This window comes from Chaetura pelagica, unplaced genomic scaffold (genome assembly GCF_000747805.2).
Source record: "Chaetura pelagica isolate M959 unplaced genomic scaffold, ChaPel_1.0 scaffold21, whole genome shotgun sequence".
Classification (NCBI taxonomy): Eukaryota; Metazoa; Chordata; class Aves; order Apodiformes; family Apodidae; genus Chaetura; species Chaetura pelagica.
The window spans coordinates 925,268-944,242 of record NW_009952251.1 but is presented as its reverse complement, the minus strand read 5'-3'; the positions used below and the strand labels follow the sequence as shown (position 1 = coordinate 944,242).

Below are 18,975 nucleotides of genomic sequence, written 5' to 3'. Positions count from 1 at the left end.
TCTGAGGCAGGCACTAGGAACAACTTTATAGTTGATTTGAGCACTGGAAAGTTGTGGGATCTCTGTGGTGAGACGGTTTTAAGCAAGTCAGACAGTCATTTGTCACAGTTGGCTGTGCTGCATGGGAGGTTTCTAGAGGTATTTTTTCTAGCACTATTTTCTTGTATCATCCGTAGTTCTTTCAAAAGCCTATTTCTTCTCTGTCCTGGAGGTGAAAAAAGATTACGGAGTGTTTTAGTCCTCTTGCACAAAGCTTCCACTAGTGGAATTTGAAGGGTGGTGAGCACAGAAGCGAATCCAAGCTGATCTAGTTAGGAGTTTTTTTCCTTTTCATTCAGTCCAGGAAGCACATTATTATGGTACTCCGAAGTCTAGGCAAGACTGGAGCTTACCCCTGAGCATGTAAGGAAGAGGCTTGAGTTAGCAGAACGCCAGATTCAGAAAGTAAGCAACCAGGAAGGGGCAGAAATCTTGTATTTAGAGGATGGTGGAAAGCTGTGCACAGTTGTTGACTGCTCCTTCACATAGCTTCCTTCTGCAAGACACGCTTGTGACATTAATCCCAATAATTACTTTCTGTCCCTTCAATGTATATAATTGAGGATGGTGAATGAGCTTCATGTCTACTACCCCTTCTATTTTCTCAGTGCCTCTTGGCCTTTTCAAGTCTTTTCTGTATTGTGTCAGTGCCTCCTGGCAAATTCTGTGTCTGTCTCTCAGGTAGTGCCAAGTGTGCTTCTGGCCTTGAGAAATAATACATTTTCTTCTGTCAGGAGGAGAGGCCAGAACAATCCAGTTGAGATTTAAACCTGTAGTTCAAGCTGTTTTAGGGGTTTGATATCACTTAACCCATCCCCTCCAGGTGTCACTTGTGTCTGACATGCAAAGCAGACTGAAGAAGTAAGTGGAGCAGATTGTTCTGTGCTCCAGAAGAAGGTTATGAGGCAACCTGTGCCTTTAAAGAGAGTACCTTCTAATAAATGTTATCTGTAGAGATACACACCAGCCCCTACATAAGTAGTTAATGTTACTGCGTCAGTGTTGGCTTATAAAACAACTTTATCACTTCTATGACAATAATGATTAACAAGCTGATTTACAAGGGTGGGGTCACAAAACCATTTGGCAAATTTAGCTTGTCTCACAGTGGCAGTGATAGAGAACTTGAGTGTTACAGTATTTTCCCCACTTTACCTGGAATACTGAAGCCTGGTGTTGGGGCTCTTAGCAGTAGCAACAGATACTTCTACTCTGTGAGGATAATACCAGGGTTTCCTCTTGTCTATCTGGTACATGAGGAAATTACAGGTCCAGATCTGAGGATTCAGGATAGCTGGAGACATTTCTTGTTCCCTTCTCAGTGTTTATGCCCTGATCACTTAGCTGCAATGAAGTGATGATGTTCCTAGACACACTGTTACATGATGCCTGTGGTTATTGGCTTCCCTTGTGTGGCTGGCACAATATACAGGCGTGGTTAGTTTTCCTTCTCTTAGATTCTCAATAGCTTCTGTTAAAATATCCTTCATCTATTGATTCTCCATTATCTTGGATTTTAATTAAGAAAAAAGAAAAAAAAATTAAAACCACTTCTGTTTTACTCTTTTTATCATGTGTTGGAAATAACTGAGACTAGCAGATTTAATCTAAAAAATATTTTAATGCAGAAACCCTTGGTGTAGTTTAATATACTGTGATACTTTTCAGAATTTGGACTTCTAACCTTGACAGTTCCTCACATTAAGAACAGTGTAACTGAAAGCTTGGCAAGCTATATTCCCTTTACTGCCTGTCTTGACACTGTTCATGTAGATGATCAAAGGTATTTATGATCTCTATGCTATGTAAACATCTACTGCGCTTCAGAAGTTCATAAAAATGCACCAACAGAGTAGATTTGATGACCCTCAAATTCAAAAGGTAGCCTCCTACAGGGATGGAGGTGTTATTCCTTAGCTCTTCTTAGCTAGCGTTGGTGACAGGAGCTCTGCCCTCAAAACAAATGCTCACTGCCCTGAGAAATGTCTGATAACGGTACTGGTTTTTGTCTCCTGTCCAGAAAATTCATCTGGTCTGATAGATTTCAGTGGTGATTTATGTGGCCGTGATACAAAGATTGGGTATTTCTGTGGACCTGATCTAAGAGGTGGGTGGAAGGCTATGGAGGTGTTACTTGAAACAGTCGTGGATTTCATCTGACTCATTTTTCCGTCTGCTTCTGCACAATCCCCCCCTTGCTCCCCATAATGCACTTGTAATATTATCTCTTTGAGAATGGCATAGTCTGAGTTTGTAGGGGACTTCCATACTTACCTTGTCAGAGGCTTCTGTTATGTCTTTTCTAATTTGAACAACTGTCAGGGACTAGGAACAGACTCTTAATGAGTTTTGTATTAGGTTTTTTTAGTGTATTTTTTTTGTCTTGTTCTGTTTTCCAAACGTAAATTTCTTACCAGCCATGTGTTTAGGAGAGGTTAGGAACCTCTCTGGGTTAGAATTCTCAACAGAGACAAGAAGTTCTACCACCTTGGCTACTTCTCTGGTTTGATTTTAATATGAAAACATGTATGTTCCAACACTGTGCTCACTACGTTGCTGTCCCATGGGACTAGTTTGTGCAGCCCTCCTTCATGCTGGTTAGTATGTTCTCAGATGTGGAGTCTTTGGTGACTGAAAAGGGAAGACAAAGTGACTTCTCTCAGCTGTGTGTAATGGGCTGGCATTTGGTCCCCCTGTATTGTGCTGCGTGGGAGGAGGAGGAGGTTTAGGGGCAAGCTAGGGATGGGAAGTGGGGACCTCCAGAGCTGGACTTCTACCAGGACTGTTCTCAGACCAGAGAGGTTTAATGAGAGATGAGGTCAGGACACAGCTGTAGCTCAGCATGTGTTGGAGGTAAGGGGACTGCCTCTCCCCCAGCACAGAGCAGTGCTGTGGGCTCAGAAATGTGTCGTGAAGGTAGGGCACATTGATACCAGTGAGAGTCCCCTAGGCAGCACATGCTGCTCCTGGAAGTTGTCTGTGGGCAACAGCCCTGTTGTGTGCATAGTGGGCCACTGAGGAGGATTTCTCTGCCTGTGGAGGATGGTGTGGTCTGTGACCTTTCCAGTTCTTGCTCTCTGGAGATAAGTGGCTGCCCACTTCTTTCTGAAAACATCTTGATAGAGTGATGGCACTATGAGTAACTTCCAGTCTTTGGATAGCAGGATCAGGAAGCGTCTGGGGACATGCAGACACTCCTGAAAGTAGTGAAACTTTGGCTGATCACACGTTGCCCTCATGATCATATTAATGTGATGTATCCAAAGGGATTTCAACTTGTGCCATAGCTGCTGCTGCCTTTCATCTTTGTCTTCCTTGCTGAATCAGGAAAAACATAACCCACTGCACGTGCGTTGTGTCTTCCTGCTGTCCAAGGCTCTCATAATGTTGCCAACGCTGGCTTGTCTGCTAGCGTTCAGCAGACCCCATGTTTCCCCCTCCACCACTTCACTCATACAGAGCATAATTGTTTCTTTGGATTTATACTACTACCCAACTAAACAGCAGTACACACATGAACAGAGAAGAAAGTTTGATTTACCTTTATTCATAACTTCAACTTGTATGAAAACCCTCGGTTCTAAAAATCATCTAAAATAATTGTATTCTGGCTTCTTCTCTCCCCTCCCTCACAGTCCAGGCACCTGCAGCCATTCTCTAGCAGTAGAGGTGCTCTCTGCAGTGTGGGCAGGGAGCCTGGGAGGCTCCTGCAAATAGTTTGTCCCATTTAGGGTCAGAGATATGTGGCAGTTACTGTAAAAAACAGTGTTCATTTTGTTGGCTTAAAATGTAAATGCTTTGAGGGCAGGAGCCGTCTTTTGTGTGTGTACATGTGGGTGTGTATTTTTATACACTTCTTCACACAAGACATGCAGTTAGGAGCTGCAGTATGCAAAGCCACATCTTTCTGTCCTGTGGTAGTTTAGAAAAGTGTTTTTTCTGATCCACGGAGGTGAACAGTGATTCAGATCTGAACACTGGGCCTCTTAGACACAGCTTGCTTTGGGCCTTCAAACACAAGCAGTGTACCCCTCAATATTCCAGTTGCAGCAGGAGTAAGGTAACTTAGAGCGGGTCCCCGTGTCCAGAATCCTTCTGGGAGACGTTCCTTGACCAGCCTGGGAAGAGAAAGCTGCATTGCAGCCTTCATCCATTGGTGACCAAGATGCCATCATGTGTTACATTTCATTCTTAATTTTAGACAATGAAACAGCTATTTGCACTACAAAGAATTCGGATTAGAAAACAGACCTTGCTCTTCATATTTACTGCAGGTAGAAGGGAATCTGAAATCAGCAAAATTGTCATTTGTTTTAAGCTTGATGCTATTTTGTTTTGTTGTTTTGGTGTGTTTTTTTTCTAAAAAGGCAGGAATATATTTTTAGGCTTTTATAGGCGCATGTTGAAAGTTGAGTTACGGGGTAAGTCAGTGGTGAAAATTTTTGTTTCTGTTTGTTTGGCATACTCTTAACTTTGTCCGTTTTGTGCTAAGCTTCTGCATTTCTTACGAAATGTGATGGACTGTTCTACAGCTCATAGTGTATGATTTCACAGTTTCTCTATTTTGTAAACTTACTTTGTAAGCTTATTTTGTAAGCTAAAATGTCCTCAGAGAAGGTTCAGGTCAAACTTAGGAGTGACTCCAACAGTGAAGAACAGAGATATGGTGGGTTAGGTGGCATCTCACTGTGGAGCCTTTGTCACTGAAAGCCTTTACTAACAGATACAGCTGTGAAGAATTACACAGATGTTACTGGCTCTACCAATTCTGATCTCTAAATAATACATTATGTTTGTTTAACATGCTTCTTTTCTTAAATCACTTTTGTTCCCTTGAAACAAAAGATCAGATTCTGCCATCAGTTGGGAGAACATCCCAGAACTCTGCCATCATGAGTCTGGGATGTCTAAACTGACTGACCCTGGGTCTCTGGCTGTCACAGAGAGTGCTTGGTCACAGGAAAAGTTCTGACACCTTTGAATACATGTCCTACACTCCTTTTCCCAAACCGTAAAACACTTTCTGAGGAAGTGCTACCATGAAACTCATCCTGGGGACAACAAGTGGAAGTCTTCCTTTTTACTTGCCAAGGTAAATGGAATTGAGGATTTGATTCTTATTAACTATAAACACAAGTGAGAGAAGGCTGCAAAGAACAGTCATATCCTGTGCACAGCCTTGAGGTCTCTGATGAAACAAAATTACACAAAATTCACAGATGCTAAAAATAGTTATAATACCAGTTTGATGTTGCATTTTGTCTTCCTCCTATAATGCAGTAAAATGGCCTGTAATTCACATTGCAAAATTGCATGCATGCCTCTTTGAAGAAAACATCTTCATTGTATGTCTGCAGTGGCCAAAGTTACAAGCCAACCCACCACAGTGTTAGTATGAGCCATGCAAATAAATAAAGAAGGACAAATAACACTAGCTCCTTTAGGGCAGCTGCCTGCTAATCCATCTTGCTCAGGTTTTGGAGCTTTTCAGTATAGGAAACCTATTGTGCCTTGTACAGACTTAAATTCACCTCTGGTGATTAGGAAGGTAATAGATTATGTTAATTTTGTTTATTACATTATATGAAATGTTGCTTTAATTAAGAGATTTAACTTTTAAGTCCTTGCTGACAGTGACATTAGTACAAAATTTGCAGCTCTTTCAGCCTGGCATTTTGAGCTGAGCTCTTGTGGCCTGTCAGAGGTGGTTGCTGTAGCAAGAAAATTCTTTGGAAAGTATGTATGTATTGTGGTTTATTTGTTGTATTTGTATGCATATTTCATCTATTAGTGCTAAATAGCTTTTTGGAGGGTGATTGTAGCCTTGCCACTAGCTGGGTGGCTTCACTGTTTCTTTCCTCCTGGCTATTGAATACTATCAGGTTTCATATCTTCCCCCTACTCTCAAGTTTTTTGGCTTTCAGACCCTCTGTAACTCTGGAGTCTCTGAGCAAAAAAATTCTTTCTTTAAAATGAAAAACAAAATCCAGCCTAGGGGAGGCTAAACTAACCTCTGGCTATCTGCTAGAAGATGGAGTAATATCACTACCTTGAACTATGGCTTCATTTTTGTATTTTGTGAAGCAGCTTCTCTGCATTGTTTATATGTTCTGGTTGAAGGGGCTCTTCCTATACCAGGATGCAATAGGAACGTCATTTTTCCTCTAACATGAGCAGATGTCCTATCTGCAGTAGTAGCAATAACATTGCTGCTTCCTGTTGTTGCAGATGTTGTTAGCAGGCTAGACCTGAAAGCAAAAGAGGGGGCAGGTTTCAGTCCGTGCCATTCAGCATCACCAACGTCAACCCTACCCGTGCACCTCCTTTTCCACATGTGGCTACCTCGGCTAGTGAACAGGAAGTTGCCCTGGAACACAAATTAATTTCCTTTCTACTTAGTGGTGGGGAGGAATGCTGCCAGAAATCTCTGTTCTTCTCTGCCTTGACCTTTTACACTAAACCCAAATTACGAGTTGTGTGTTACTGTATTGAGGGAAGGGGTGCCTGAAGTGAATCTGGCACACATTTAAGTATATGTCTCCCCACTCTTAGATTTCAGGGCACAGCCCTGTGCAAGCCTTCAGTCCACAATTATTGCATTCTTCTTCCTTTTTATAGGAGGTCACTATCAAATCCTGTGACACTTTTCTATCGCTAATCTGGCAGGCTGCCATTCAGGCCACAGGAAGCCCAGGAGAGTAGAATATACACTTAGAGCCTTATTTCATCTTCATTATTCCCAACATCAACAGAATTCCTTAAAGTCTCTGGAAGTTTGGTCTGAATGGGAAGCATTTTGCCTGAATAGCACCCCTTATTGAGGCATTGTCACTGAGTCACAAATCTAGATGAGTGTTTTGGCTAGCAGTTTAATCTATACTGCAGTGCTGCTTTTTCACACCAACACGGAGTGCTAATCACTTCTAATGGTCTAGTAGGATTGTCTGAGGGTGAGAGACTTCCTGATTTGAGAACTGGACACTGAAGGAAAAAAACACAATTCTATTCAAGAGTTTATCTGAGAATGTATTAATTCTGGTAATGAGGGGAGTATGGTATTTTAGTCTTTTTCTGTAGGACACAACGTTGCTAAAGGAAGAAAGCCAGGGTCCTGTTCACAAAAATATGCAGAAAACTAGTGCTTTTGAATAAAGGAACAAAGAAAAATCTATGATTTGCGCATAAGAAATACCAAGAAATAAAATTCATAAACATAAGGCAGTATCCATAGCTGTAATTTTGATTATAATATGCCTTAAACTCTTTGTACTACTGATCTTGGATGTTAATACCATAGAGACTTACAGAGAGATAGTAACTTTGTTTTTATGTTGGATCATTACCAGTTCATTGGCTACTGTTACCACTTGTGATTTCCTGGCACTATAATTGTTGGGAAGTAACTTTCCTGTTGTTTTAACCAGCAGCACTTAGCTGCATTTCTGTATTAATATTTTCTCAGTCCTTCAGGGCATTCTAGTAATTTTTGGGAGACTCATTCAATGTTGTCTTCTCCTCATTTCAGGTTATTGAAGGAAAGCTGGCTCCTTTCTTGGGGAAGGTGATCAAGTTTGCCACCTCTCATGTGTACAGCTGCAGCCTTTGTAGTCAAAAGGGTTTCATCTGTGAAATTTGCAACAATGGAGAAATCCTTTACCCCTTTGAGGACATTTCTACAAGCAGGTACTGTAATGTCAGTCACACATTTGACTCACGTATCATATCCTTGCAGATTCTTAGCCTCCCAGTAATGCATGTTTCTGGGCAGCGGCACTAGATTACTGGTCTAGAAGGGCCACCATGAGTACACTTGGAAATAAATGGGAAGAGCTACTTCACTAAACCCTGTAACTCTCACAACAGCTGTTCAAAAAGGGAAGAGTCCCCCAGTAGCATCACACAGTGTGATTTATCCAAAGCTTTTCTGGGTCTGCAAAGTGTCCTGAAAAGCCAAATGGGTCCTCTGGAGTCATCACAGACATCCTTCTGGTATCTAATGTCACTAGGCCTGTGATCTACTGGGATTGTACATCATAAACCAACAACCATCCATTCTGAAATGATTTCCTTATGAGATGTTATCACTAATTTTCTGCTCTCCGTGTGCATATCCCTCTGTGTCTATGTATGCAAAATTTTTTTTACTTAGTTTTTTTATTGGCATGATTATTCTCAGGTGGCTACATAATAAATAGAAGCGGATGCCAGTCCTAGGCTAAACAAAAGAACCTTTATTTCACATTATATGGAACACTGAATGCCAGATCATGGAGAAAAGTTGCATGGGAAACCTAGAAGCAAAATGCAGGAACCCAGAGCAGACTTAGCAATGCAGCAATGTTACCACACATTTTCACAAATGTCTTAGATTTTGAATGAAGAAGAGAGCTGCTTTTTTTTTTTTTTTAACTCAACAAAAAGGCAGTGTGTCTGACAGCACAGCATTCCTCTATAGATAAGTACTTTTCTGGCTTTTTCAAACAGAGTAATTTGTGTTTTCTCTTCAAAATGTTTAATTGAGAGAGAAAAAAAATTTAAAACATAATTTAAAAAATTATAATAATATAATTTTATAATTTAATAATATAATTTTATAATTTAAAAAAAATAATTTTAGATTGCTACCTTAGTAAGAAATCTGAACCAGCCTGTTAAAAGGGCTTTGTTAACAATCTGATTTTCCCCTGCATGCACAAAGATGTTAAATTACAAGTAACCAAGGACTACTCTTTGAGGATTTTCAGCCTAGCCTGAGTTTCAAAGACTGTTTGCCCATTCTTTTTCCCAGATGCTCATTCTAAGAAATGCATTGACAAAGCAATGGTCATAAGCTAAACAGGGTTTGCAGCTGATCTCTATACATGGTTTTCAAGAAAGAATGTATCTAGAGTGCATGGTGAGATAGGCTGAGTTGAAAAGAGAGAGACTGAGATGACATAAAACATAAGATGTCTATTGAGACTGTATGAAAGGTGATTGAAACTATTCCTGAAAGATTGATGAGAACGTGTAACAGCATTTGGAAAGACAAGTTTACTTGAAATGTCTCTGCATTTGATTTGTCTGGGGATTTTTTGGTCCCAGAAACACCACTGAGTATATATTGTTCCTCTGCCCTTTAGCTGAGATGAGACAAACCTTGCAGTTACAGAGTTTTAAACTTTCTGGAATCAAATAGAGTTTGTTAGCAGTTCAGTGAAAGCCAAAAGAAGCTGCTCTAGCTTTTTTTATGCTCTAGCTAGTTTTTATATGAATTAGGAGCCAGAAAGGACTTTAGTTCATGTTTCACACATGTGAAGTCATGGTTGATGTCATGCCAGAGACAACAGTCTTTGTTAATTATTTTAATAAAAACACAATTAACAGGAAAGGTTCTTCAATATTTCATATTTTGTCAGAGGTCAATCTGCTTATTCCTCCTGTCTTCCTTATCACTAAGCCTTGCTTTTATCCCCAGCATTTTCTGCTTCCCTTCCTAGTTAGTTCTCTTACCTCATTACTGCTCATGTGTGCACGTCCACCCCTGTGAAACAACTAGATTCTTTCAGTTCCATATTTTTGCCCTTTTTCACCTTCAGGCTGGAGGCGGCTCATGCCAGCAGAGGAGCTTGTGTGTTTTACTGTGCAGCTCCATCAGCTGCAAAGCAGTGAGGGAGAAAGCCAGGTAGAGGTGAGAGAGCTTTCTGAGGTAGGTGTGGTGACCACTACTATGGCAGATGTAAGCTGAGGGGGATAGTTAGAAATAAGTTGATGTACAGATTTGTGATTTAGTTGTATTAGTCTGAGTTGACAACATGCAGTAAGAATTTATTATGATTCCTTTTCTCCATCCTGGTTTTCTGGAATTGCTGTCTGTAGCATAGTATTATTTTTTACTCAGTACTGGACTGCCAACTACCCTGGCTGTAGCTGCTCAGTTGAGGGTAGAGCAGCTGAGATCTGAAGACTGTTTTTCCTTCTTCCTTTGTAAAGTTGCTCATTCACTTTTGAGCTACTAGTTCTACTAGCAAACTGGGCTGCTAGGTTAGAAATACTCGGAAGTGGGTGCATGACAGCTTTTGCAAACTTCACCTCTTTGTTGAATGTTTAGAAAGTGAAGTCTGTTTGTGTCTCTGGGGTGTGTGTCTGTGTTGAGCTGGCATGTGTTATTCTGGCACTATCCTGACATTTCTCACTTTTTGGAGAGAAGAGTGACAGCTGTTAGAGAGGCCATTACAATTCAAAGGTGGTTCTTAGCTGGCTCTTACCTTTCCATCTTCATGGTCTCTTAGGTCAGCTTTGAGGAGGAGAGATTGTTTCTCTCAAAAATATTCTCAGCAGTTTCTGGAGCAGTCTTCAATAGTCCTCTATGAAAGATGGGTCTTCTTTAGATAAACAAAGCTGAGAGAAAAGAAGGGCCCCTCTTGAGGGCCAGATTTTCTCTTTGGTCAGGGTATTTGCTTGAGAGTAATTTTTTTCAGTCCTTGAGCAAACAGAGTGAATACCTGGGTTATGCACTCCTCAGGGTTTGAATACACATATATTACATAGCCTTCTCTCACTAATCAGAGTGACACATTCCTTTGTTGGCAAATGGTTCCAAAACAAACACAATCAGTTAACTTAATTAGCGGGTCTGTGGGCTGTGCTTGGCAGGCTCTTTACATCCTGCTCAACAATACAGCACATCAGTTTGCTGCCTTGAATGTAAAGGTGGGCTCACAAAGTCATAAGCTTTCTAATAGTATTTCCTCTCTGTGGCTTTTCTTGGGAGGTGGCTGTTCTGCACGGAGCTAAATGAAAGCCATGATTCAGTAGCTGAACAGTTTCTGTAAAATTGTCCCATACTTTTGGGTGTCTCTTTCAGTCAGTTTGATTCCTCTGTCCTGCATTTTCCTCTCTTCTATATTCATATCTATATTTATGTAACAGTTCATCAGGGTTCTTCCTAAATTTCACTGTTTCAGCATCTTTTTGAAGGCCTTTAAATCATGAGAACCATATTGAAAGCCTCCTGAATTAATGATGTATTTAATGGAGCAAATTGCCAGCTAATGTAAACTCTCATAGCTCTGCTTTTGTTTGAGCCCTGGCAACTTAAACTACCTAAGCATCTACATGCAATTTTATTTTTTGGACTAATTTTGCCCCATGGTTAAGTTTAACAAATAATGTATAAAATTATCCTATTATGTAACTAGTTTCATTTTTATAGGTGTTGTAAAATGAGTTTAAATATTCCTGGTTATAAATTGGCTCGTTAGAGCTATCCTTCCCCATTTTTTATCATCCAGGCATTGCTCGTCAGCTTTTCTGATATTGCTTGTTCTTCATTAACAAGGTAAAAAGATATTTTTTTTTCTACATTTAATTTTAAAAGCAGATGTGAAAAGAAAATGCCTGTTTAGTGGTAACTGTTGTCTATGATATGCGGCCATATATTATTTTATAACCTAGAAAATTTTTTAGTAAGTATTAAAACTTAAGGAATTCTGAGAAAAGTACCATTGGAATGAGAAAATAGTTATTTGTTAGGAAGGAATTTGTATCCAGTTAGGTATTGAACTAATTATATAAATCTGGTTAAGATTCTTGCATACTACACAGTTAATAAAATTTTGGTTTTGCCTGTGTATCAGCATCCTCCTAGTGACTACTTTGAGAGACAATTTGTTGTGTTTTGCTGGTAAAGCTGGTTGTGAACTCAATTCCCTGCCTTTTAGGTGGTGACTTTAGATGTATGTGAACCATGGAGAGCTGCTCTTTTGTGTTCCTATTCGTTTATCAAGGCTAACCTGTTTTCACTTTTGTCAAGTTAATTTGTTCTGCAGATCAGTTAAGACATGCAGACCTTTTGAGATACAAACCAGAAGACCCAAGTTTAAAATAGACATGCCACAGGACAGGCTTGCTGTATCAGCCAGCTTGGATGCCTCTATAATCTTTGGTCACCATCCTGATAAGACCTACAAATGTACTTAACTTTACACATAGCAAGAAGTCTTACTAAAAGCTCTGGGGCTCTGCATAGCTTGATGTGCATGCCAAAGTCTTTGCAAGATTACAGCTCACTGTGTTATGGATGCTGTGTCACTGGACAACAGCTTTGAGCTGTTGAAGAGAAAGTTAAAGACAGGTATTAGATGGAGAGACCGAAAATACATAGTACAGAGCATTTACAGGAAGTACCTTGGCACAAGTCAAAGACATGACTCAAAATACATAATTTTCCCCTCTTGCTGTGATTAGTTTGTTTTACGCTAGACAGCCTTTCCCCAGGCCTAGTTCCCCTGAGCTACACTAGTAGTTTACTACCTAATTTTTGAAAGAATTTAGCTTATCAGCTGTTGAGAGTTGGTTCAAATCACCCTGAAGTGATCTGCTCAGCACTTTCTTTGAAAAAACTTAGGTCCTAAGTAGATGGTAATTTATCTTGATAATTTAATTTTACCTGAATCTATCAGAACTGGTAAAAATATTCTGTCTCAAATCTCCTGATTTTTGTCTGTGCAGGGTAGCAGTAAAGTTATCTAGAATACATAAAAAGAAAGATAAAATATGCTGGCCTTTTCATCAAGCATTGTATTTTGGAACTGGATTAGCTTTAGAGGTTGGGTTTACCTGCCTGGTGTCAGAGTGGTGTTAACTAGAACATTCAGTGTAAAGGCAGATACTTATTTCAAGTAGGAAGGTCCCTGCATGCTGAACGTGGCAGCCATCTTGCTTACAGTTTCTATTTTGTGGCTTCCCTTTGCTGTCTTCCCCACTCTAGATAATTCCCACCTGCTAATCCACCTTTTAGTTCTTCCTTCTCCTTCCTCATGCAAATTCCCCTTTTAAGACAGGCTTGTCCAATCTCCCAAGTATGGTTCCTTGTAGTCTAGACAACAGGTTTTCAATTGCCCATGAAAGCCAACACTGCCAACCCTAAGTGCTCAGAAATTGTAGGATTACTTTAGGAATCTTGTTGTTTATATACTTAATATATATATTTTTAATGTTAGGTCCCTTTTTTCCATTTTGGATCCAGATAGGCATGTCTTCAGCTTTATGGCAGAGCTATGAAATCCAGGTGTCTTTGCCTTTCTAATTTACTAAAAGCAAAGGTCCTGACTTAATCACAGGATTCAAAGACTTATGGGAAAATGCAAAATAGTAGAGTAACTGTTGAGGAGCAGTATGTTAGTATTAATGTTAATAGTATTGCCTTAAAACTCCACTTTGTGAATACAGTGTGTTAATAATGGGAGAGGTGGAGGGGTAAAGTCCTGCCCATGGTGTGGAGCTAGCAGATGTGTATCTGAGCTGTGTAAGCTCTTGAATCTCAGTAGCATCTCAGCTTTTCCAGGCAGTGGATCTACCATGTTTAGGGCTTTTCCACTTCCCAGAGTGATTTAGCTCAACTGACTGAGGTTGGATCTAGATGATCTTTAAGGTCCCTTCCAACCTTAACCTTTCTATGATTCTGTGACTTAAGTGTAATCACATTGGTTTCAGATTAAATGCTTTAATACTGATTTTAATGTCCCTTTACTGATTTTTTTTGTAAACTGCTGTGTACAGGCCACATTACTTGGCTTAGGATCTCTGAATTTAGACAACTCACAAAGTGCAGTGCAGAGGTGGACAGTCAGGCCTCAGTTCTACTGCTGGATGCAAATATGAAAATACACATAGATAAGTGTTGTTTAAATCCCTGCTGCCACAGGTGGGGTGGAGCTGGTGGCAGGCTTCCCTACTTAATCAGGAGTGACAGAGCTCTGCAGAGAGGAGTCTGCGAGCTGCAGGATCCTTTTGCTCCTGCTTGACCCTGCTGCTGTGTTCCAGAGTGGTAGCTCAGCCTGTGTGCACAGCTGTCTCGAGAGGATAGCCAGCGGTTGAATTAAGCTGTTCTTGTTCAGCCCCGGCCTGTAACAAATTGTTCTGTGAGCACCCAAAACAAAGGCCTGCTCTCCCATTTCACTGGCAGTGGAGTAGTTAACACTGAGGCTCCTCCCAGACAGTGGTTTTCTCTCCCTCCAGTGAGCTGCCTGCTTCTCCCCTCATTTGTGAGGTTTTAATATCTCTGACCACTTTGCACATCTGTTAGATGTGGTAGACCTTGGCAGTGGCTGCTGGCATGACCCAGCGAGGGGCAAGAGGTGTTGAGAGGGAGAGGCACCTGGTGGCAAGTCCTGGGCAGCCAAGCGAGGACAAAAGCTTATTCATTCATCATCACCTACCTGCCTGAGGTGCTTCTCCAGCAGATCAGTGTAACCTGCACTGGGTGAGAGGGAGCAAACTCTGATCTGGCGGTTTTGATGCAGGGACACTTGAGCAGTGTGTCCTTCAGCCATCCTGGGGTGGCATCACTAGAGGGCAAGTGGTAGTGTTGGTCACAGATCCATGTCAGGCTGTGTTTGGGCTGGTCCCTCAGCTGTTCTGCGAGCACCCTCCTTGGTGAGTCCCCTTAGTGCAGGCTGGTGGTCACTGTACACCCAGTGCCAGCTACTACCTGTAGCCAGCGTACACCTCTGCCTTGGTGCTCCAGCTCATGAGCTGTGCCCATGGTTGGCAGTGACACTTATTTCTGCTGCTCTACCATCTGGGGCCAGCCCAAGACCCAGCCATGCCATTATACATGAGGAGCATCTTCAAGCTCTGCTGGCATATCAAGGGTAACCCATGTACCTGATGAGAGGTACATGGAAAAGAGAGTTACGGTTATGCTTAGAATTACTGCTGGCTCCATTAACACTGAATTAATCATTTAGAGTGAATTTCAGACTTAGCAATTTGAGGTGCTGGGTAGCAGGCTCTGCTCTGGTTTTGCTGCTTCCTCTACCCGCTTATTCAGGGGCAGCTTTTTCAAAAACAAGTCTGAAGTATTAACAGTTTTTGAGTATGGTATTAAAAAAAACACACTGTGTCTAGTAAAGACTGTGTGTCATACAAGTCATTATCCTAACAAGTTCCTTATTAGGGACAAATCAATGTCGTATTAGTGCCAACTTTATCAATTTCCTACATGGGCATCCTTCCCTAGGCAGGCTCCTTGCATTGGTTCCTAGGCAACTGTAATAATATTGCTGCACGTGTGTGTCAGGCATTGATTGCCTTTGGGGCTTTTTTTGTGTTGTAAGTGAACACAGACTGATCCATTTTCTTTTTCTTTGTGTTCTGCTAAAATCTCTGGGAGCTTTGAAGGGTGTGTCTGCAATACTCACATCTAAGCAATTCAGAAATACTTGCAGACAGGCATGTGTGCGTAACGTGGGAGGGTGATCACACTGGAACTAGGCAAGGCTTACTTCTGCTGTTGTAGTTTGCTCTTTGGTGTTTTTTAATATCCAAGTTTGAGGTGTAGTATTTTTGGATGTTTGGTGAATGTATTCTGAAGAAAACATAAATAACAACCGCATTTTATCTTTTTTTTTTTTTTTACTCTGCATGGAGGGAAGGAAAAAAAACCTGAAGAGTTCTAGTCAATTAAAATCCTTACTGATATTCCTTTCACTCACTTCAGCGAGCGTGCAAGGTCTGGTATGGAGGAAGTGAGTTTTTAAAATAAAAATAGTGAAAGTTAATATATAAAATTACGAGAGAAAGGATGGCACTCTAGTGAAACAGGGAAGCTCTTCACCCTTCTCAGCTTTTCTAAGAGCTCCTGGCTGACCTTGAGCAAGTCAAGGTCACCTCTTGTTTCCCATTTGTGAGGTGGGAAAGGTGGTGTATCTGTCATGCACCGTTTGTTCATTACAGGGATGAACAGCATAACCATGAGCTGCTTTGACTCCCAGCTTGGTGTTTGGAAGCCAGACAGGTAAACCCCATGTGCCTGATACTAAAGCTGTCCTAGTAAACCTTGCTGGTCCCAGCAGCTTCATCCCAACATGGTCACACTGGTCAGTCTGTCAATCTGTAAGGTTCCTTGGAGACAAATAAAACTGTCTTTCAGATTACATCCTGGGCCACTTGATCATTGCTGGTTTATTCTGTCTGCTTAAGTTGGAAGGTCTTTGAGGCCTCTCTGTGTTGTAGCTTCTTCTTTGGGCACTTCATCTTATCCATGGGCATCTAAATGGTGGTGCAGTACAGAAGGAATATACAAGTATAATCAATTGGTTGTGCAAAATCTGGAATTAATTGTATCATAAGCCTGTGAAATACATGTAGGAAGCATGAAAACAATTTGCCAGAACCTACAATTTACCAAATATTGATACGTTTATGTTTCAAATGCCCAGACTTAATGGGAGATACTAACATTGGCATTTCCTCAGCATACAAGGAATTATTATTTGCTTTTGATGTAGAAAGGCTTTTTTTTGGTAACTATTAATGATAATATTAAATGTCAGGATTAAATAAGAAGCAATCTGCTTGTAATATTCTAAGAAAGAATATTATATTGATGGGTTTTTTGGTATCACTGGAAAATTGCTCACCATCTCTCCAAATCTCTGTGATTAGGAATGATTGACTGGTTGACATTTCCAGAGTCAGTTAAGGCTGACTGGATATGATATACTGAAATGCAAAACTTTAAATGGTTTGGGATGGTATTGCTCCATCACCTTAAAAGGATGAGCTCACCATTTTCTCAAAGGCAGAGCAAGATCAGCATTGCCCCCCACCCAGCAATGTCTGAGGTTTTTAGCAATGAGGGGATGCAAGCTTGCAGTGAAGACTGACCCAGGTACCCTCTCTACCTGCCCCCACAGACAGCAAGAAGCAGCTTTGTTCTCCATCTCAGAGCACTATTCTTCCAGACTTCTGTTTTGTTGTCATCTGCACCCCATGGTTGGGGATGGGAGTACATCAGTCTTCAGTGGAGAAAGCAGAAAATAGGTCTTCAGAGAGACAGTCAGGAGTGGGGGCAACAAAATGGACTGATGATGGTCATGATGGCTGGCGATGCAGTAGACTGCAAGATCATAGAATCATAGAATGGTTTGAGTTGGATGCAGGACTGGCTGTTAGCACTGCCTCTGGTTAGTGCCCGGCAGAGTGGGGTCCTGGTCAGAACTTCAGCTGTTGCACCAGCTCAAAGAAAAGTGCAGACATTTCTCCTCTCTGTTTTGGTTCTGAACAATGTGAGAGAAGTTTGTTAATTTTTCACTGGACCTATTTCTGAAAAATTAATTCGTATTAATTTAAACACCATCATTCTTTCTTTTCTCTGCTCATGGGCTTTGACTGAGGCAAGCAGGTGTTGCCAGCTCCTCTCTCATCTTGCTCCATCCATCAGCAGCAATTTTTGACAAGTTTTGTGACTTCCATGCGTATTGCAGAGAAATATTGAGCGAGCGTAGGGAGTGGCAATGCGAGAGCACAATACTAGACTCATCAATCATTACCCTCTAGCAACTTCCAGGGCACTGCAAATTGCTGACTAATAAGGGAGAATTAGCATGATAAAATCACTATTAGTGTCATTTCAGAAGGATGTAAGGTTTTAAAGACACTGCTGTCCTTTTTGCCTCTCCCTCATCCCTTAGTGTGTCTGCTTATGAATATTCCAATCAGCAAAACACATGATCATAGAATCACAGAATGTAAGGTTGGAAGGGACCTCAAGGATCATCTGGTACAACCCTTTTAGGTAATACTACAGTTCATATGAGATGGCTCAGCACCTTGTCAAGCTGAGATTTAAAACATAAGCACACGCTTAATTGTGAGCACATCGCTAATCCTGAGGAAATCACTGGGATATGAGTCTGAAGCATATGCTTATGTGGTTCACTGGATCATGGCCATAGCACACGCTCCTGGAGCACAGAAATTACAAGGATCTCTGTGTGAGCCAGTTTCTTGATTCAAAACCAGATTTAGACTCGCTAACTTGACTTTAACATATGTCAAGCAAGAGATACAGTAGATATACAACATTATACTTAGCCTCTTTAACCTTCCTTTTCTTGTTATTTGAGTTTTAGTAGTTTATGCTGGCTAGAAATGTGCCTTTCTAAACCTCTGCATAGCCTTCTCAAAGCTCTGTGGTTAAAATCTAGATCATGTTTGGACCCATGCATAAACCTTAAAGTGCAGCCAGATCAGAAACAGCTTTTTCCAAGTTGCAGGTGAGAAGCAGATGCAGCTACAAGAGCGAACAGGTTGCATTAGCTTACCAACTTCTCTCAGTATTGCCAGACTGCATACTAAATACTACAGTTTGCCTTACACCTTCTTCATGTTTGGGGTTTGTTCCTTCGTGTTTTCAATTTTTCTTCACAGTCTTGAAGACAAGGATTTTATTTCTGACGGGGAAAAAAACCCAAAACCAACAAACCTCAGCAAAAAAAGCTCAAAGCAAATAAACAAAAAAACCCCACTAAAGTATAACAATGGACAGTTGGATTCTTCTATAGTCACTTGACTACAATAATTGCAAAAAAGGAAAAGCCTGAGCCATTTCAAGACTTCTCACAGAATCGCCAAGGTGACCAGCACCCATAATTTATGTTTCAAAATTGCTCTAAGTTGTGATGTTTTGTTGCTTTCATTATTTGATTATCCAACTGGAATATAAGACTTTGTACCCCTGTTATCCTTCAATTTTTTTTTCACTTGGTTGCAAAGCAGTAGTGACTTACTCATCACTACAGATAGCTATGTGCATTGAAAGGCTGAGAATGTCTGTTTAGTTGTAGCCCACTCCATGATCACCAGATGTTTCATTGCTCCAGCCAGCTGGAACTGGGGCTTGAGCTACTGTGAGATTACAACCATTGCCTTTTGAGTCCCCCAGAAGTAATCCACTCATCATCTTTGAGCAGTTGTTTTGTTTGAAATCATTAAGATCACATTTGAGAACAGAACAGTACAGCTTTGAATGCCAGAAGATGTAATTGTGATGATCAAGTCCAGTTTTCCACAGGACACAGAGCAGAAAGTATCACCTACATCTGCTTATTTTTTTACTTTGTGGAATGACTACTACTCCTGCTATAGAAGTGGGCTGTACTTCACTCT

The 18,975-nt window shown here is 40.9% G+C and overlaps 1 protein-coding gene across 1 annotated transcript in view; it reads left to right on the top strand.

Moving 5' to 3' along the window:
• The window catches only part of PLEKHM3 (pleckstrin homology domain containing, family M, member 3), a 71,210-nt gene that overhangs the window by 51,481 nt on the left and 754 nt on the right, over positions 1 to 18,975 (top strand). The window contains exon 6 of the mRNA XM_010007327.1: positions 7,565 to 7,722. Coding sequence (XP_010005629.1) covers positions 7,565 to 7,722 — 158 coding nt within the window. The remainder of the gene's footprint in view (positions 1 to 7,564; positions 7,723 to 18,975) is intronic.